The sequence below is a fragment of the Patiria miniata genome, unplaced genomic scaffold (assembly GCF_015706575.1).
Source record: "Patiria miniata isolate m_02_andy unplaced genomic scaffold, ASM1570657v1 HiC_scaffold_7, whole genome shotgun sequence".
NCBI lineage: Eukaryota > Metazoa > Echinodermata > Asteroidea > Valvatida > Asterinidae > Patiria > Patiria miniata.
Genome location: NW_024037074.1, coordinates 23,355,573 through 23,369,810, shown reverse-complemented (window position 1 = coordinate 23,369,810; position 14,238 = coordinate 23,355,573). Strand labels below are relative to the sequence as shown.

The following is a 14,238-nucleotide window of genomic DNA, read 5'->3' as shown; positions in this document are numbered from 1 at the left end:
TCACGGTAAAACATCATTTCCACGTCTTAATCGCTTCTTTACATGCACTAATAATGTCGTACAAGTTTGCGTACGATTTCACAAACATTGGCTTTACTTGTAATGTACAAATTTAATATTAAACGTTTGTTGTTTCTCCTACAGTAATTTAGATGAAGCTCTGTGTTTTTTTGCGTTCTTATATATAGGTTTGAAGTCCGCAGAAATGGTTTCAGAAATACAGACATCCAGGAAGTGATTCAGGACATTCTCTTGTTTGAGCACTTGTTCTTCAGCGAGATATATTTTGGTTTAGATAATGTATATCCATTTGATCGTTTAGACCTTTTCTATATACTTCTGCCAACATGGGACGTGCCTTGAACGTATGATTTTTTTAATTACTTGCACTTTGTCGATACTCTTGATAGCGGACGTGTGGCAAATGCTCTTGAAGGTTCGTTAATGCTCCAGCTCTGTAGAGATAAGATAACTGGTATTTCTCGGCAATTTGGATTGATTAGGATTGATTAGGTACAGACTTGTACTTCACTTTGCGACAAAGTGGAGTTACTTTTTGTTTTCCTTTTTCAATTTCTATTGGCCCCAGGATTACTTTTAGGCATTAGGGTTGATCATTTTTGGAGGGAAATATACAAAAGCCACCGATTAACCAAATATTGGAACAGCAATTAAAAGCGGTAAATCAAGTTTATTTTTGAACCTAGGAAAATTATTATTATTTCTTCTTTTTAAGAGAGGGTAAATTAATTAGGAATTGCTGTCTGCTAAATTATATAACGCAGTTAATGCTCTCTTAAAAGATCCAAGTTTTTTCGGGTCAAAATGAACCGGAAATTGACAATGATGTGAAGTGTCATTTGACCCGGAAAAGTATCATTTTGTACTGGAGAATCATAATTTTGACCCGAAAAAGTATCATGTCAAATGTGGCTCCGATTGTGGATCGAACCTGACCTGCGACATTTTAGAGTCTGATCACCAACTCTAGTTTGTCGAAGGCTTCCATACATCCGGGGTCTCGGAATAAATGTTGTCGACAGCCGTCTCCGCATATTCGCCCATGTCCTCTTTGACACACGATGGGATTTCGTAGTCCGAGGCATTGGCTGAGCCGTTAGCGGTCTGGTTCCCCACTTCCTCGTAATCGGCCTCTGCCAAGACGTTGAAGTGTCCGTCGTCTTGCAGCTCATCATCCATCTCCAGTCTCTCCGATTTTCGGGTTATGTGAAGAATTCTGAAAAAAAGGTAAAAAGTACCTAATGAATCACTCAGTCTGCATTGTTCTGTTACTCAGCATTTCATCTTACGCTCACAACCATAGAGACGGATTAAACGAAGACTACAAATGCCAAGTGACGACTAGCTCGGCCTGCGCTATGCAACCTCGTTCCCATGGGTACGAGCTCTTGCTGCGCCATGTTGTTTCCCATCGTGCCTTGTGCGATCTCAAGTGAAGTGAAGGAACGCGCACGTACGCGCCCATTGAGTGGAGGCTGTGCACTAAGCCAAGGCCTAGTCTGCGCTCAATCCGCGCCACCTCATGGCACCGGGGAAAAGATAAAAATGTCAATCGTCACGATGGCCTTGTCACAAGGTTAACATTAAAATCTCCAACAAAAAGTGCACAAAACACTTACCGTCTTGTATGCTTCATTCTGAAAGCCACAAGCCCTACCACCACGGCCACTGTAATCAGGATGACGATAACAATGACGTACCAATGGGAAGCAGCCCAGTTCTGATGAGTTAATAACATTTCAAGAATTAATAAGCATTTCAAGATTGACGATATGTGTTAATGATTCAATAGGTACTGAATTTTGTGGCGGGAAGTGTATTAGATTCGGTTACTGTAATTTGCGAACGGTTCGCACGCCTTGAAAATTGCAAATAAATAATTTGAGGGCCATTCAAAAAAATGCCTCAGGAGAGTTTTGGCGTTTGTCGTCGTTGTGACCCATATCAAATCTCTATTGACTGTTTTTTCTTTATTGAAATTGACTAATCTAGGTCTTGTTCTAAAACTTCTCGTAGATCCCAAATTCAAAGCAATGTTAAAATTGTACTCCTTCATAATGGGTGTCTTAACATTGCGAAGTAACACTGTTATCAGGTCCCAACTCAATTCAGTTTTGAAAAAAAGGCTGCTTGTCCGTGGACTCAGACTAAACTTTCGTGTTTCCACAAACACGATCTAAGTATGGTCTACCTGCGTAATAACAGACTTGCTAATAAGTTATGCTTCTTTAATTGTCATGTGTATGGAGGACACAAAACTTGACTTTCATGTTTTCACAAACCGATGATCTGAGTGAGATAGACCTGCCTTACAATTGACTTGCTAATAACCTATTTTATGTTTCTCTAACTGCATGGAGTACACACAACTGACGTACTCGGTTGGCAATCTGTCTTAAGTCGGTCAGAAATAATACATTATTCAAATAAGAGGATTGGCCAAACAAGAATAGTGCAAAGCATGTCTTCGGATTATATCATAAACACGCATGCGCGTCAGGTCATGATTGTGTTCAACCTTGAACTCACCGGGTTATTCTGGGGTTTCGGTTCTGCCTTTCCCTTGAACACCCCGTAACCAAGCTCCTCATTGACCTGGGAAGGAGGTGCCTCGTCTACCGCCTTCTCCACCTCAGTTTTAGGGAGAAAATCTTCCGAGGACCAAACCACGTAGGTGACGCGGGTAAGCGGATCCCTATACATAAATGCAATAATTAAGATAGCTTGTTCATTTTCTTTTTTTCAAGGGCGGGGGAAGCAAATCACTGTCAACGACTTTGAATGTTCATCACTGGGAATATGGGTGAGTTTAAAGAAGGTGACCACTGTTGAATAAATAGTAGGAAAGACACGCTTAGGTGACTTGTATGCATTCACGTGCCAAAAATGCCGAAGGTGTAGAGAGTGCATAAAATTATACTGCAGTCAAAATTGTTTATGCTTCCAGATATAAAACATTCGCAGATTTGTTCACAGTAGGCCCCTTATGTATATTTTAAAATTCTACACTATAATGGTGTTGTAAAAGCTGTTCATAAAAAAGGCAGAATGAAAAAAATGCACTTAAAAAGTTCATCTTCAATATTCAGCTAGTTTTCATCTGACCGTGTCACGGTCACATTACCCTGTGCTAGACTCGACGTAGTCCTCTGTTTTGACGACGTCGACTGTGATATTCTTGCTGCTCCGTGCATACTCTGACGTCAGCAGCAACTTCAATAAGTTGGCCATGTGGGTCTCGAAATCGGCAAGGTCTGTCAGTGTCCCCACGATGAAGACGACGCATCCATACACTTTTAACGCTGGCGATAAAACCAATCAAATTGAACAGTTCAATTCACTGAAGGCCATCCAAGGAATATGCAAAACACACAGCAAAATCCATTATAGGTTTTGAAGATATCTTGGGATTTCTTACATAAAAGTTCCACGTTTGACTTCAAATTCAAATGTACCGAATTTGGAGGACTGAATGGTAACACGCAGTAATGTAACCAGTGAGAGGTAGCTTTCTTTAGAAGATAAGCGTAAGCAAACCACTTCACGTACAACCAAATGAAATTGACAAACCGTTTTGTTAATGATTATCAACCTGTTGTATGAAGAAAAGTCTTTTTGAATCAGCTGATGTGCTGACGTCAACACTCACAGACACTGAAGTCCTGAAGAAATGAACTGATAGGTCTATTGACAAACAATTTTTTAATGATTATCAACCTGTAGTATGAAGAAAAGTCTCTTTGAATCAGCTGATGCATGTGCTGACGTCAACACTCACAGACACTGAAGTCCTGAAGAAATGAACTGATAGGTCTATTGACAAACCATTTTTTTTGTTAATGATTATCAACCTGTAGTATGAACAAAAGTCTTTTTGAAACAGCTGATGTGCTGACGTCAACACTCACAGACACTGAAGTCCTGAAGAAAAGAACTGACAGGTCTATTTGTGTGGTTTTTTAGAATGGACATTCGGGATTACTTTTTTTCAGTGAATAAAAAACCCAACAAATCCAAGATTCCGCCCAAAATTTGCCCGCGCATTGATCTCTGCAACAAGATACCCCAAGTGCCCTGCTCTTCCTTTGCAAGATAACGTGAAAGAGATTAGCAGACGTCAGAGTCCTTTATGTGAGAGGGACTAAGTGAACTACCTTTGTCGCATTTCTCTCCGTAGAAGTCATCGTTACAGGTGCACTGATACCCGTCATTCTTGTCTGCAGACAGTGAGCATTGGCCGTTCCCATTACACGGTGACAGGGAGCAGGGATTCTCTATCATTTTCTCACAGTATTCACCTTCGTGGAAGGGATCACACTCGCATCTATGTGAATGAAAAAAGTCAAATAATGCACAATTTCGATATTAATCGAGTCATTTCAAACGCAGAAAACCAGCAGGAAGCTTAGAAATGATGCGTGTATGTGCCACGTTTCTAATCTGCCTGAATTATTTAATTGGCAATTTACCTCACTATCACAATTTTCAACAGGTATACTGTCGACATGTATAGTCTGAGTATTCATGACGTGTGCAGAGCAACACGATGAACATCTGATCGTGCAAATAGTATACGACCCCGCGCGCCAGTCAATCGGAGTCAACTTTATTAGACGTCACTTCGATCAGAAATGAGGACTAAGCTGTTGCCTAATTGGTAAATTCGGCTATCATCATCCATCAGATGTTCAGAATCTGGATATCAAAACATAACCCTTGCTGTGGAAGAGGATGTTCAATAGACTATAGTAAGGGTCCCAATTTATTACAAAAATCACGCAGACTTTACAATGGATCTTTGCTGGTCCCAGAGGGCCAGCCGAATGGCGTCTTTGTACCTCTCTCGGACTAGTCACTGATTCTCTGACAACTGACATGTGATGCGGCAGTGCTATCGTACAGGAGTAGGCCTACCCCGTAACGCCGATGAATGGGCTAAATCATGTGTAGACCAGATGTCTGAAAAGACGTCCACTGTATAAAGCCATTCTGAGTCAACTCAACAGAATTTTGTGGGAGCCGGGACAAGCTTTATTAAGCGTTTCTTGTCGTCTTGTTTGACTTTTTAACACATTCGTTTGGATGCATACTTTGCAAAATGGACCGCATTTAGACGAAGGTTTTGCAATCAGTGGAATCATGTTTCACAAATCAAATTCCACGCACTGATCCCACTGTATAACTAGGGTAAATTGTATCGATACTGACCTGAAACTATCGAATAATGGGACGCATGTCCCCTTAGCGCAGGGTGAACTGCTGCAGTAGTCTATCAGCACGCTACAATCCTCACCCTCGTATCCTTCAGTACAACGGCATACACCGGCGTCACAGTAGCCATTCTGACATTCGACCTATTAACACAAAAGACTCACTCTAAAACTCCCACCAAGATGCAACTTATTGCAGATTCTTTAAGCAGTTTCTGCAAAGGTTTGGAATGTTAGGCTCTGGACAGCACTTCAATTTGACTATGAGGGAAATAATTTTAGTTCAGGGGAAACGATCACTCAGGAAGTATGTTATTCAAAGCTTTATAGATAGGTTGCACAATAATCTCCTCAAGTTCATTGGAAATGTTCATCATAAGGAAATCATACTAGGAATACTGCACTTAGATTGAAAAATGCGAAATCGAGGCTTCGCATGTTGGAATGAACAACTTGGGAAAATGTATACAGCATATCATACAAAGTGACTAGCTGGATGATGGCAGTAGCGTATCCAGGGGTCTAAGTCACAGGCGTCGGCAGATCATTTTGAATGTGGGTGTGACAACAAACGTATCGACAGACTACTCCATCAAGAAAGGTAGCAAGGTTGTTTTTTTGGCCTGACTTAACATTCGTCAGAATAGTCAGATCTAATTTGGTCTGTGAACCTGAATTTTCCCAGGCAGGCTACTTCGACTTACCGTACATGCACACTCGAAGCCGTTTACAAGGTCCACACATCTGCCGTATTCACAGGGCGAGCTGGTGCATTCGTCCGTCTCGTTCTCACACCGTAAGCCCTCGTACCCCGGCGCGCAGTGGCAGTCGAACGCGTTGACCCGATCTTCACAGGTGCCGTCGTGCAGGCATGGGGAGCTGACGCACTCGTCCGTATTAATCTGGCACAGTTGGCCGTGGTAGCCCGGCGGGCAGTAACAGCTGTACCCGGTCCCCCTGTCGTCGTCGAGACAGGTTGCGTTGTTCTGGCAGACATGCTGCTCACACATGTCTTTGCCATCCACACACCTACAAATTTATAGAAGAAAATGCCGCAGTTGAAATGAAAAAGCTAGCGACCCTTTTGTCGACAGAAAGGAAATTTTAGTGGCCACAGCCAACTTCTGAAAAATATGCAGGTTTTGAGTAACTGAATCACCTGTTTATTTCTCTACGTTTACAGCATGCAGTTCCATTTTTGTTTCGATTTTTGGTTTAAATACAACATCGCAGAACACAGATGTATTATTAAATAAGATATGATATCACAGGGCAAAACAAGGATATTACCTGCAGCCCCTCCCTACTGAAATCAAATACGCCCCTTTTAAGTCCCATGACTTAGGTATCAAGCACAGAAAATGGCAATTTTCCTGATTTCTAGATCCACCTGGAGCCTTTACCTGAACCCATTGACGACATCAATACAGGTCTCATTGTCGTAGCACGGGAAGCTCTGACACTCGTCCGTGTCGATGTCACACAAGGTGCCTTCAAAGCCAGCGGCACACTGACAGTCGAATCCATCCAGTCGATCGATGCAGGTTGAGTCGTTCTTGCACGGAGAGCTCCGACACTCGTCTATTTCTTGCTCACAGCTGTCGCCGTCGTAGCCTTCGACGCACGAACACCTGTGTGGCGAGAGCAGTTGGATGAAGTTTTGTAGCACTTTCAAAAACTAGGATATAAAGCCCATTTATTATTTACAAGAATCATTCAAATCATGTACTTCTCATCAAGTTACGGAATATTGAACACAAACACCGTTTTAGAGTTTTGCCCACGGATCAAAACAAAGTAATTGTTCTTTTAGCAAAACAAAAACAATTCTCATAGGGATGCATGTGAATTATTGCAGCAACAAACCTGTAGAATCCGATGAAGTCGTGGCACGTTCCATTGTGCATGCACGGATCGTTGGCGCATTCGTCAATTTCTACGTCACACATGGCGCCTTTGTAGCCCTTCTCACACAGACAGTGAAACCCGTCTAGTCGATCCACGCACGTGCCATTGTTTGCGCATGTTTGGTTGATGCAGTAGTCGATGTCGACCTTAAAGGATACCCCAAAAAACACAAAACGTATCAATTTATCAATATTTTAAAGTCTTAAAATTTTTCAGCATTTGAGGGTCCAGACTATCCTTCTTTTTACTATTTTCTTAAACGTTTACCTGACATAAATCTCCGAAGAATCCCATTGAACAGTTGCATTCAAAATATCCAAGAAAATCACTGCACGTTGCGTTGTTTTGACAAGGGTTTGGCGAGCATTCATCGATTTCGTCCAAGCACAGTGCTCCCTCAAATCCCAGCGGACAATGACAGTGGAATCTGTTGACCAGATCTTCACAAGTTGAGCTGTTAGAGCACGGACTGGACTGACATTCATTAATGTCTATCTGGCAAAGCTCCCCTTCGTAACCGAGCGGGCACGTGCAGTTAAACCATCCCAGGCCGTCAGTGCAGTTCCCGCCATTAGCACAAGGTGCGCCTGCGCACTCGTTGATGTCGACGTGACACAATTCGCCCTCGAAGCCCATCGCGCATGAGCAGGAGAAGTTACTGTCGTGGACTATGCAGGTCGATCCGTTCAGGCAAGGCTGGTCTGCACAGTAGTCTATGTCACACAAGTCGTTTAGGTAGAGGTAAGCAGGGTCACAGGAACAGTTGAAGAAGCCGAGGAAATCGTTGCACGTACCGTTGTTGCGGCAGGGATTGACCGCACACTGGTTGACATCAACCTCGCAGCGATCACCTTACCACAAAAAATCAAATATTTGGTTTTACCGTTGAGCAACATTTTCTTGCGAGTAAAAAAACCCACAGGCTAGCATATTCGAGTGGGACTCAAACCCATGACCCTCTGATTCCTAGTGCAGATGCCACCAGTCGAGCGAACTTAGTGACATATCTTTTACATATGTACATGTAGTTTCATTCAAAATAAAGTATAACGTAACCTTTAGAAATCGCCCTTCGCAACCACATAAGGGGCCAAACACTATCATGTCACTGTTCATGGGTACTGTACACAGAGACATCACGGATTGAATCCAGCAAACGTAATCCTATCCAGAATATTACTATTTTCAGCATTTTGCATATTGATTAGGAAAAGTCTAGTTGTCCTACCTGTCCAGCCGCCTGTGCAGAAACAGGAAAACTGGTTCATCCCATTGTGGCATGTAGCGTCATGGAGGCAGGGACCAGTCTGGCATTCATCGATGTCTTCATTGCAATCAACTCCTGAATGAAGCCAAAAGAAACGTGCATTATAGGCCTATGAAATATGCTTGTCTTATTTTTCTTTTTTTTATTTTTTATTTTATTTTAAAAAAAGGTCGGACAAAAGTTGAGGAACGACGATAAAAATCACTATTTACACAGCAGGGATGTAGTCAAGTCCATCACAAATTGAGTAGTTCACAAGTCCATTCACGATTGTAGTCGCAATACACAGTGGATTAACATGTAACATAAGGAATGCCTTTGTCAAAGCTCATTGAATAACTTTGGATTTGAATTGGGACTGGAGGACTATGATGGACTTGCAGGGGCTTGTGATGGACTCGATTACATCTTTGTTACATAGACAGAAATTGACTGAGAATATGGGCAGTAGTGCATGTCTATGACCCTAATAATGCAAGCAAGTATAAATAACACACCACAAAACCGCCATATTTTTGTAGCGATGAACATTGATAGACCGCGTCCGAATCTCTTAGCAACAGCTGATAAAAGACATAGCCGTAGCTCCGTAAGCCAGTTTCGGACACACGTCCACTACCTCCTCATGGCAGTGAAATCAGTCACAATCGCTTAAATTGTGCCTGCTCGACGCAATTTACATACACTACCCTTTTTAAGTGAACCCATGTAACCGTTTTTTTAGCCAACCAGACACAAAATTTGCCACACCGGTATTTGAACCCAAAACACAATTATTACGTATACCTTCCCAGCCATCTTGGCATATCTTGTCCCCTGTGGTCGAGTCGCATGTGTAATGTCCATTCTGGTTATCCGTAGGAATGCAATAGACACTGCAGTCGGGGGTGAAGTAGTTCGTGTTGCAGTATATCCTCACTTGAAAAGTGAAACTAAGAGGTCAAGCAGATAAAGAATTTTTCTTGTTATTATTGTGGAGATCACAAGGAACATCTTTTACAAGGATATATAGCCAAAATCTTTTATTTAAGCTTTAAGCTCCGGGTCACAAACTTTTTAGCCTGACCGGTAAGAGGCATTCTTCTTGTTCTTGTTCTGCACTGCATGGTTTGAGAGAACACAGGCACAAAAACTGGTTCCACCTGTGAAACTTGCTACAGGACCATAGCAAAATCAATAAAAGGCGACACATCATGAATGTGCCTATTGTTTTCTCGATCAATATTTTTGAAATAAAAGGCAATTTGGCTTATTTCTGGCATTTACTCTTAGAAGTTCTCACACTATTTTCCCACATGTCACATTTTCTAGGTGCCTCAAAAAATAGAAAGAAGCACTTTTAAGCTCTGATAGGAGCTTCTACATGTCACATGGTAGTCGGTCGGTTGGTCGGTCGGATGGTCTGTCTGTCTGACTGTCCGTCCCCGGAAAATTGACCAACAGTATATGGTGTTCATACGTGCCATCGGCGTCGCATTTTTCAGCTTTAGCAGGGATCGATTTCATGCAACCGGCCAGAGCTTTATTGTATACACTCGCACTTGTTTTCTCAAAAAGAACCATTATAAAGCTTTTACGTGAAACTTGGCACATACTCTGCGTGTGTTCCCATCCTGTAGTTTTGCCACTGAGCACTAGACTGTGATGGGGATGATGCTTGGTCGATGTTCAAGAAATCCTCATCAACAAGCTCCTCCCCCAAAAAATCTTCATCCTGCACACGGAGTTTAACTCTCATCTGTCGCTGCATATAAGATATAAACAGGAAAAACAACATTTTTGAAAAGAAAATCTTCAAATGATGAATTACAACACGCATGCAGTAGTATTGGCGTTTCTGCTTGCAGCCTATAATTTCCTTACCTGCCAGCTCATTACGGGTATCAGCTTGGGATTCGGGATGTTGTTGGGTATTGTTGACGGAAAGTCGAACTCATCGTCACTAATCACCTCGGTCTCAATTGATGCTATCCCACAGTCGTTGAAATCGTCGTTTCTGCGAAAGAGATAATTTGCGATTTTGTTTGTCATATGCCTTGGTTATTGTTACAGATTCGTAAGACAATGAAAGAAAGCCGAGCAGTTTAAAAGGGTGAATGAGAAAGTATTGATGTACTTCAGAGTTGTAACGAGTCACTAGATTTTGTGACTCGAGTCGAGTCATTTTAAGAAAGTGACTCGTGTCCAATCAAAGGTCGTTAGGTCAAGAAGGTCGAGTCGAGTCACAGTGTGTGGTCGATTCGATTCGAAGTCAATTCGACTCACTGATATTTGAACACCATCTAATCAATTACACAATGGAAGGAACACAATAAAAAGACCTAAAACATGCTGCATGGTACCCACGAACAATGTTTCAATTGAATGTTTAATTTGTGACTTGTTTTGGTATTAAACAAGTACGTTTTAAACCGGCTAGGGGCCTGGTCGCAGATAATGGACCGAGCCGAAGGAGCCGCGGGCCATTATCCACGGCTATAGGCCCCCTAGCCGGTTTTAAACGGACTTCTTCTTTGTTTGCGTTTGGGATGGGAATGGGGGCACAGAATTAACTTGGTGCTCATGTCGCTGCCTCATAAAGTCCCTCACTGTTTATAAGCGGCCTAATGCCTATTTTAAAATGGCATTATTCGTGTAGATAAAATAAAAATGTCAAGACAAAGCACAAACTTTCATCATTATGTGGAATCTGACCTACATGTACCTTATCATGGATGAAGATGCCAAAAGCTATATTCCTAACACTTTCGAAGGAAAATAATGTTTCCCAGTGCAGGCTTTAATCTGTTTGTTTCCCTTTCCTTTTCCTGTTTGTTTCCAATCATGGAGTGGGGGAAAGGGCGGATCCAAGGGGGAGGGGGGTGCCAACGGGGGACATGGACCCCCCCAATACGAACCCAATTTTTTTGTTAAAGTGAAGTCGCTATAAAGGCAGGCACTGCGCGCATCACTATCTTTTCCTCCAACGAAATTGGTCAAAGTGGTCAGAAATTGCTCAGATCGCACCACAGAACATTTAGAATCCAAAAAATAACAAAAAAAACAAACAATTTGTGTTCTGGATCCGCCCTTGAGCGGGGGTATAGAACCACCTAATCGGTTGTCACTATTCTGTAATTTTGAACGCATAAATCCCATGACCAAAATTGTATTGTCGCCATAATGACATGTAATGAAGTATTCAAATTCACTTATTCGAATCAGTAAAACAAGGCTAACTGAGAATGACTCACCCTGGAACGTCATCGTCTAGACAGACGATGAAATAGTTATCACACGCATTACAATTCCCCCAGCTGGAATCACAACAGCCCCCGCCCGAGTCCGAGTGGTCCGGGTTACTCCATCTCAGAAACTTGAACTCCACGTTGGCACTCGAATGCACTGACACAAATTGCTGAAATGTAAATGATTACTTCAGCAATAGTAATGTACCATTCTTAATTAAAATACTTCTGCTGGACGGAAATTGTTGCTTCCAAGCGTCCTGCGAATTTAGACTTCGTTGTTTCTTCATTAGAGAAGGAATGACGAATGGATAAGCATTTGAATCTCGTATTGTGAAAGTTTGGACTTAAATGGGCGGAACGTTTCGGTGCAAACGAAAAGAAAAATGAAGTATTGGCTCCAGTATGTATTTTTTAAATTAATGTTTCATGCTATCTGTTTTTGTGGCAGTACGAAAAGTAAGAGGATGTGGCATCTCCCAAATTTGAGTCTGTGCCGTCTCTCAGAATTTAGGAGGGAAACAATACATATTAAGTTTTTGGTGTTAAAAAAAATAATTGAGTGCCCTCCCCTGCCCGAAAACTACGCACCCTAGGTGTCTCCCTTCCCTCACTTCAAATCGACTTCCAGTAACGCCCCTGCTTGGTAGTAATATGTGTCCGTTATATTTCGGTTAACAGTCGCATTTCATATTTACATCCTTAAATCTAAATTCTATATTTCAAACGATTACATTTTTAGTATTATATTATTATTATTATTATTATTATTATAATTGCGGGAAATAGGTCATTTGGAAGACATTCCCATAGACTTGTGCACAAAATTTTTCAAACTTAAATGTGCCCTAACCCAATATTTCCTTGTCCTGTTTCCTAATTAGACCATGAGTACCAATAATAAATTAATTGCGACATAAAAATTTTGCCTCCAAGGGGGCTGTTACATTAGGGAGAAATACAAATGTCCCCCTTATGACCGGTGTCTCCCACCGTTTGAAGAAATTACGATACCGTGTCTCCTTAATGGTACCTTTTCACGTATTATTCTGGTTTATTTAAACTCATGGGTTGTGGCCCAAAGGCCAAATTGTACATGATTTACAGAAAAAAATACATTAAAAATTTACATTGGGTTTGGATTTAAAATACAAAAAGTGACATTAATAAGAAGTTTAAAATAAATAATGTACCCACAAAAACCATAAGAATTGGTCAGGGATTCATGAGGAGGAATGTATGAAAAAGAAAAATATCAAAACGAAATCGATATAGTAAAAGTAAGGGCGTGACGGGGTTAACAATATTTAAACACTTAACCACTTCAATTAGTTAGGTCAACGTAGTATGAGATTGGGCTATTTCTGGAACGGCAAGTCGTGGATATATCATCGAGGAAATATTCTTTGAGTTACGCAGGCTCCTACCATGGCTGGCCAATCTAGATGGAGGGAAGAAAGATTTACAACGCTCATTCAGAAGATCCTTCGCAAAATTAAGGCAGTGACACTCTCTCCTTGTGGACAATGAGTCAAGATGTAGCCGTTAAAGTGCAGAATCAAATGAATGATAGTTCCTACCCAAAATTATCCGATAAGCCCAATAAGTTTGGATAAGACTGCGCGCTCTCGCTACGTTTATTGTCGCGTGGACGGTTCCAGTTCGAGTTTCGGTTCCCGACGCCCAATTAAAAGCAGAAAAACAACCGGAAATAAAATTTAAAAAATACCTGCATTAAAAGGGTTAACAAAACTCCTGTCAAAGCGTCCATTTTGCAGAAATGATTCCGAATCATTCAGCTTGCCGACACACACACACGCAACACTGAACTTGCTAAATTTCAGTCGAAACTGAGCAAAACTTGGAGTGTTGAAATGGTAGCTTAAAAAAACACTTATACAAATCCATATTTACAAAAGCAATTTATTTATTAGTTTGAACTTACGTCTGAAATAAAAAACGAGGTCACTGTAGCTGCTGTATTGTACAAGTTTATTAGGTTTCATAAGAGCTATGTAAACAGCATAAATAACTTTGGTACGACCTTCGTATTTATGAAGGCTACGGAACTCGCAAAAGGCCGTTACAACAGTCAGTTCACTTAGAAATCTTTCTTTCTATTTTTTTTATGGAAAGAGGCAAAAGCGGAAAACCACCAATAACAAAATGTGTTTGTTTTTGGTTTCTTCGGCATGTGTTCGATTGTCTTGTTCAGTTATCTCGTGCTCGACACTCTTGGTTCTTCTAGTCGAAGGTTCTGTCACTGCTGCCAATTTTGTCAAAGTAATCTGCTCTTTTAACCCACTTTAATATTCAGAATAGATTTTTGTCCACTACCACACCCCATAAAAGTGTTTGCAGTGAAGATACCGTGCGCCATGTAGTACCATGCTCGTACCATTCTTGAGCCCACTCATAGGAACAGAAAGTCATATATGTAGCTGCATTTGAAGTTCACAAAACCCCACTTAAGTTATATATCAGTTAATTTGCATTTTTTACGTTTAGTCTAATGCCGCTGTTTTATGGGCAATTTACATAGCGGGGTTTAATATAAAGGGATTGGTGGGTTAAGCCTAAGGCGTGCCAAAGGTCCGATGGCATG

The 14,238-nt window shown here is 41.4% G+C and overlaps 1 protein-coding gene across 1 annotated transcript; it reads right to left on the bottom strand.

Moving 5' to 3' along the window:
• Positions 1 to 587: 587 nt before the first annotated feature.
• On the bottom strand, positions 588 to 13,063 carry LOC119745042 (protein jagged-1-like). Its single transcript, XM_038221266.1, has 16 exons — positions 13,049 to 13,063; positions 11,640 to 11,803; positions 10,270 to 10,402; positions 10,002 to 10,150; positions 9,193 to 9,338; positions 8,368 to 8,481; positions 7,407 to 7,990; positions 7,098 to 7,285; positions 6,635 to 6,862; positions 5,936 to 6,260; positions 5,230 to 5,375; positions 4,176 to 4,345; positions 3,146 to 3,323; positions 2,551 to 2,716; positions 1,641 to 1,741; positions 588 to 1,237 (listed from the first exon to the last, which is right to left on the bottom strand). The coding sequence occupies exons 1-16, from the start codon at positions 13,061 to 13,063 to the stop codon at positions 988 to 990; spliced, it is 3,057 nt and encodes a 1,018-aa protein (XP_038077194.1). The 3' UTR covers positions 588 to 987.
• Positions 13,064 to 14,238: the final 1,175 nt, after the last annotated feature.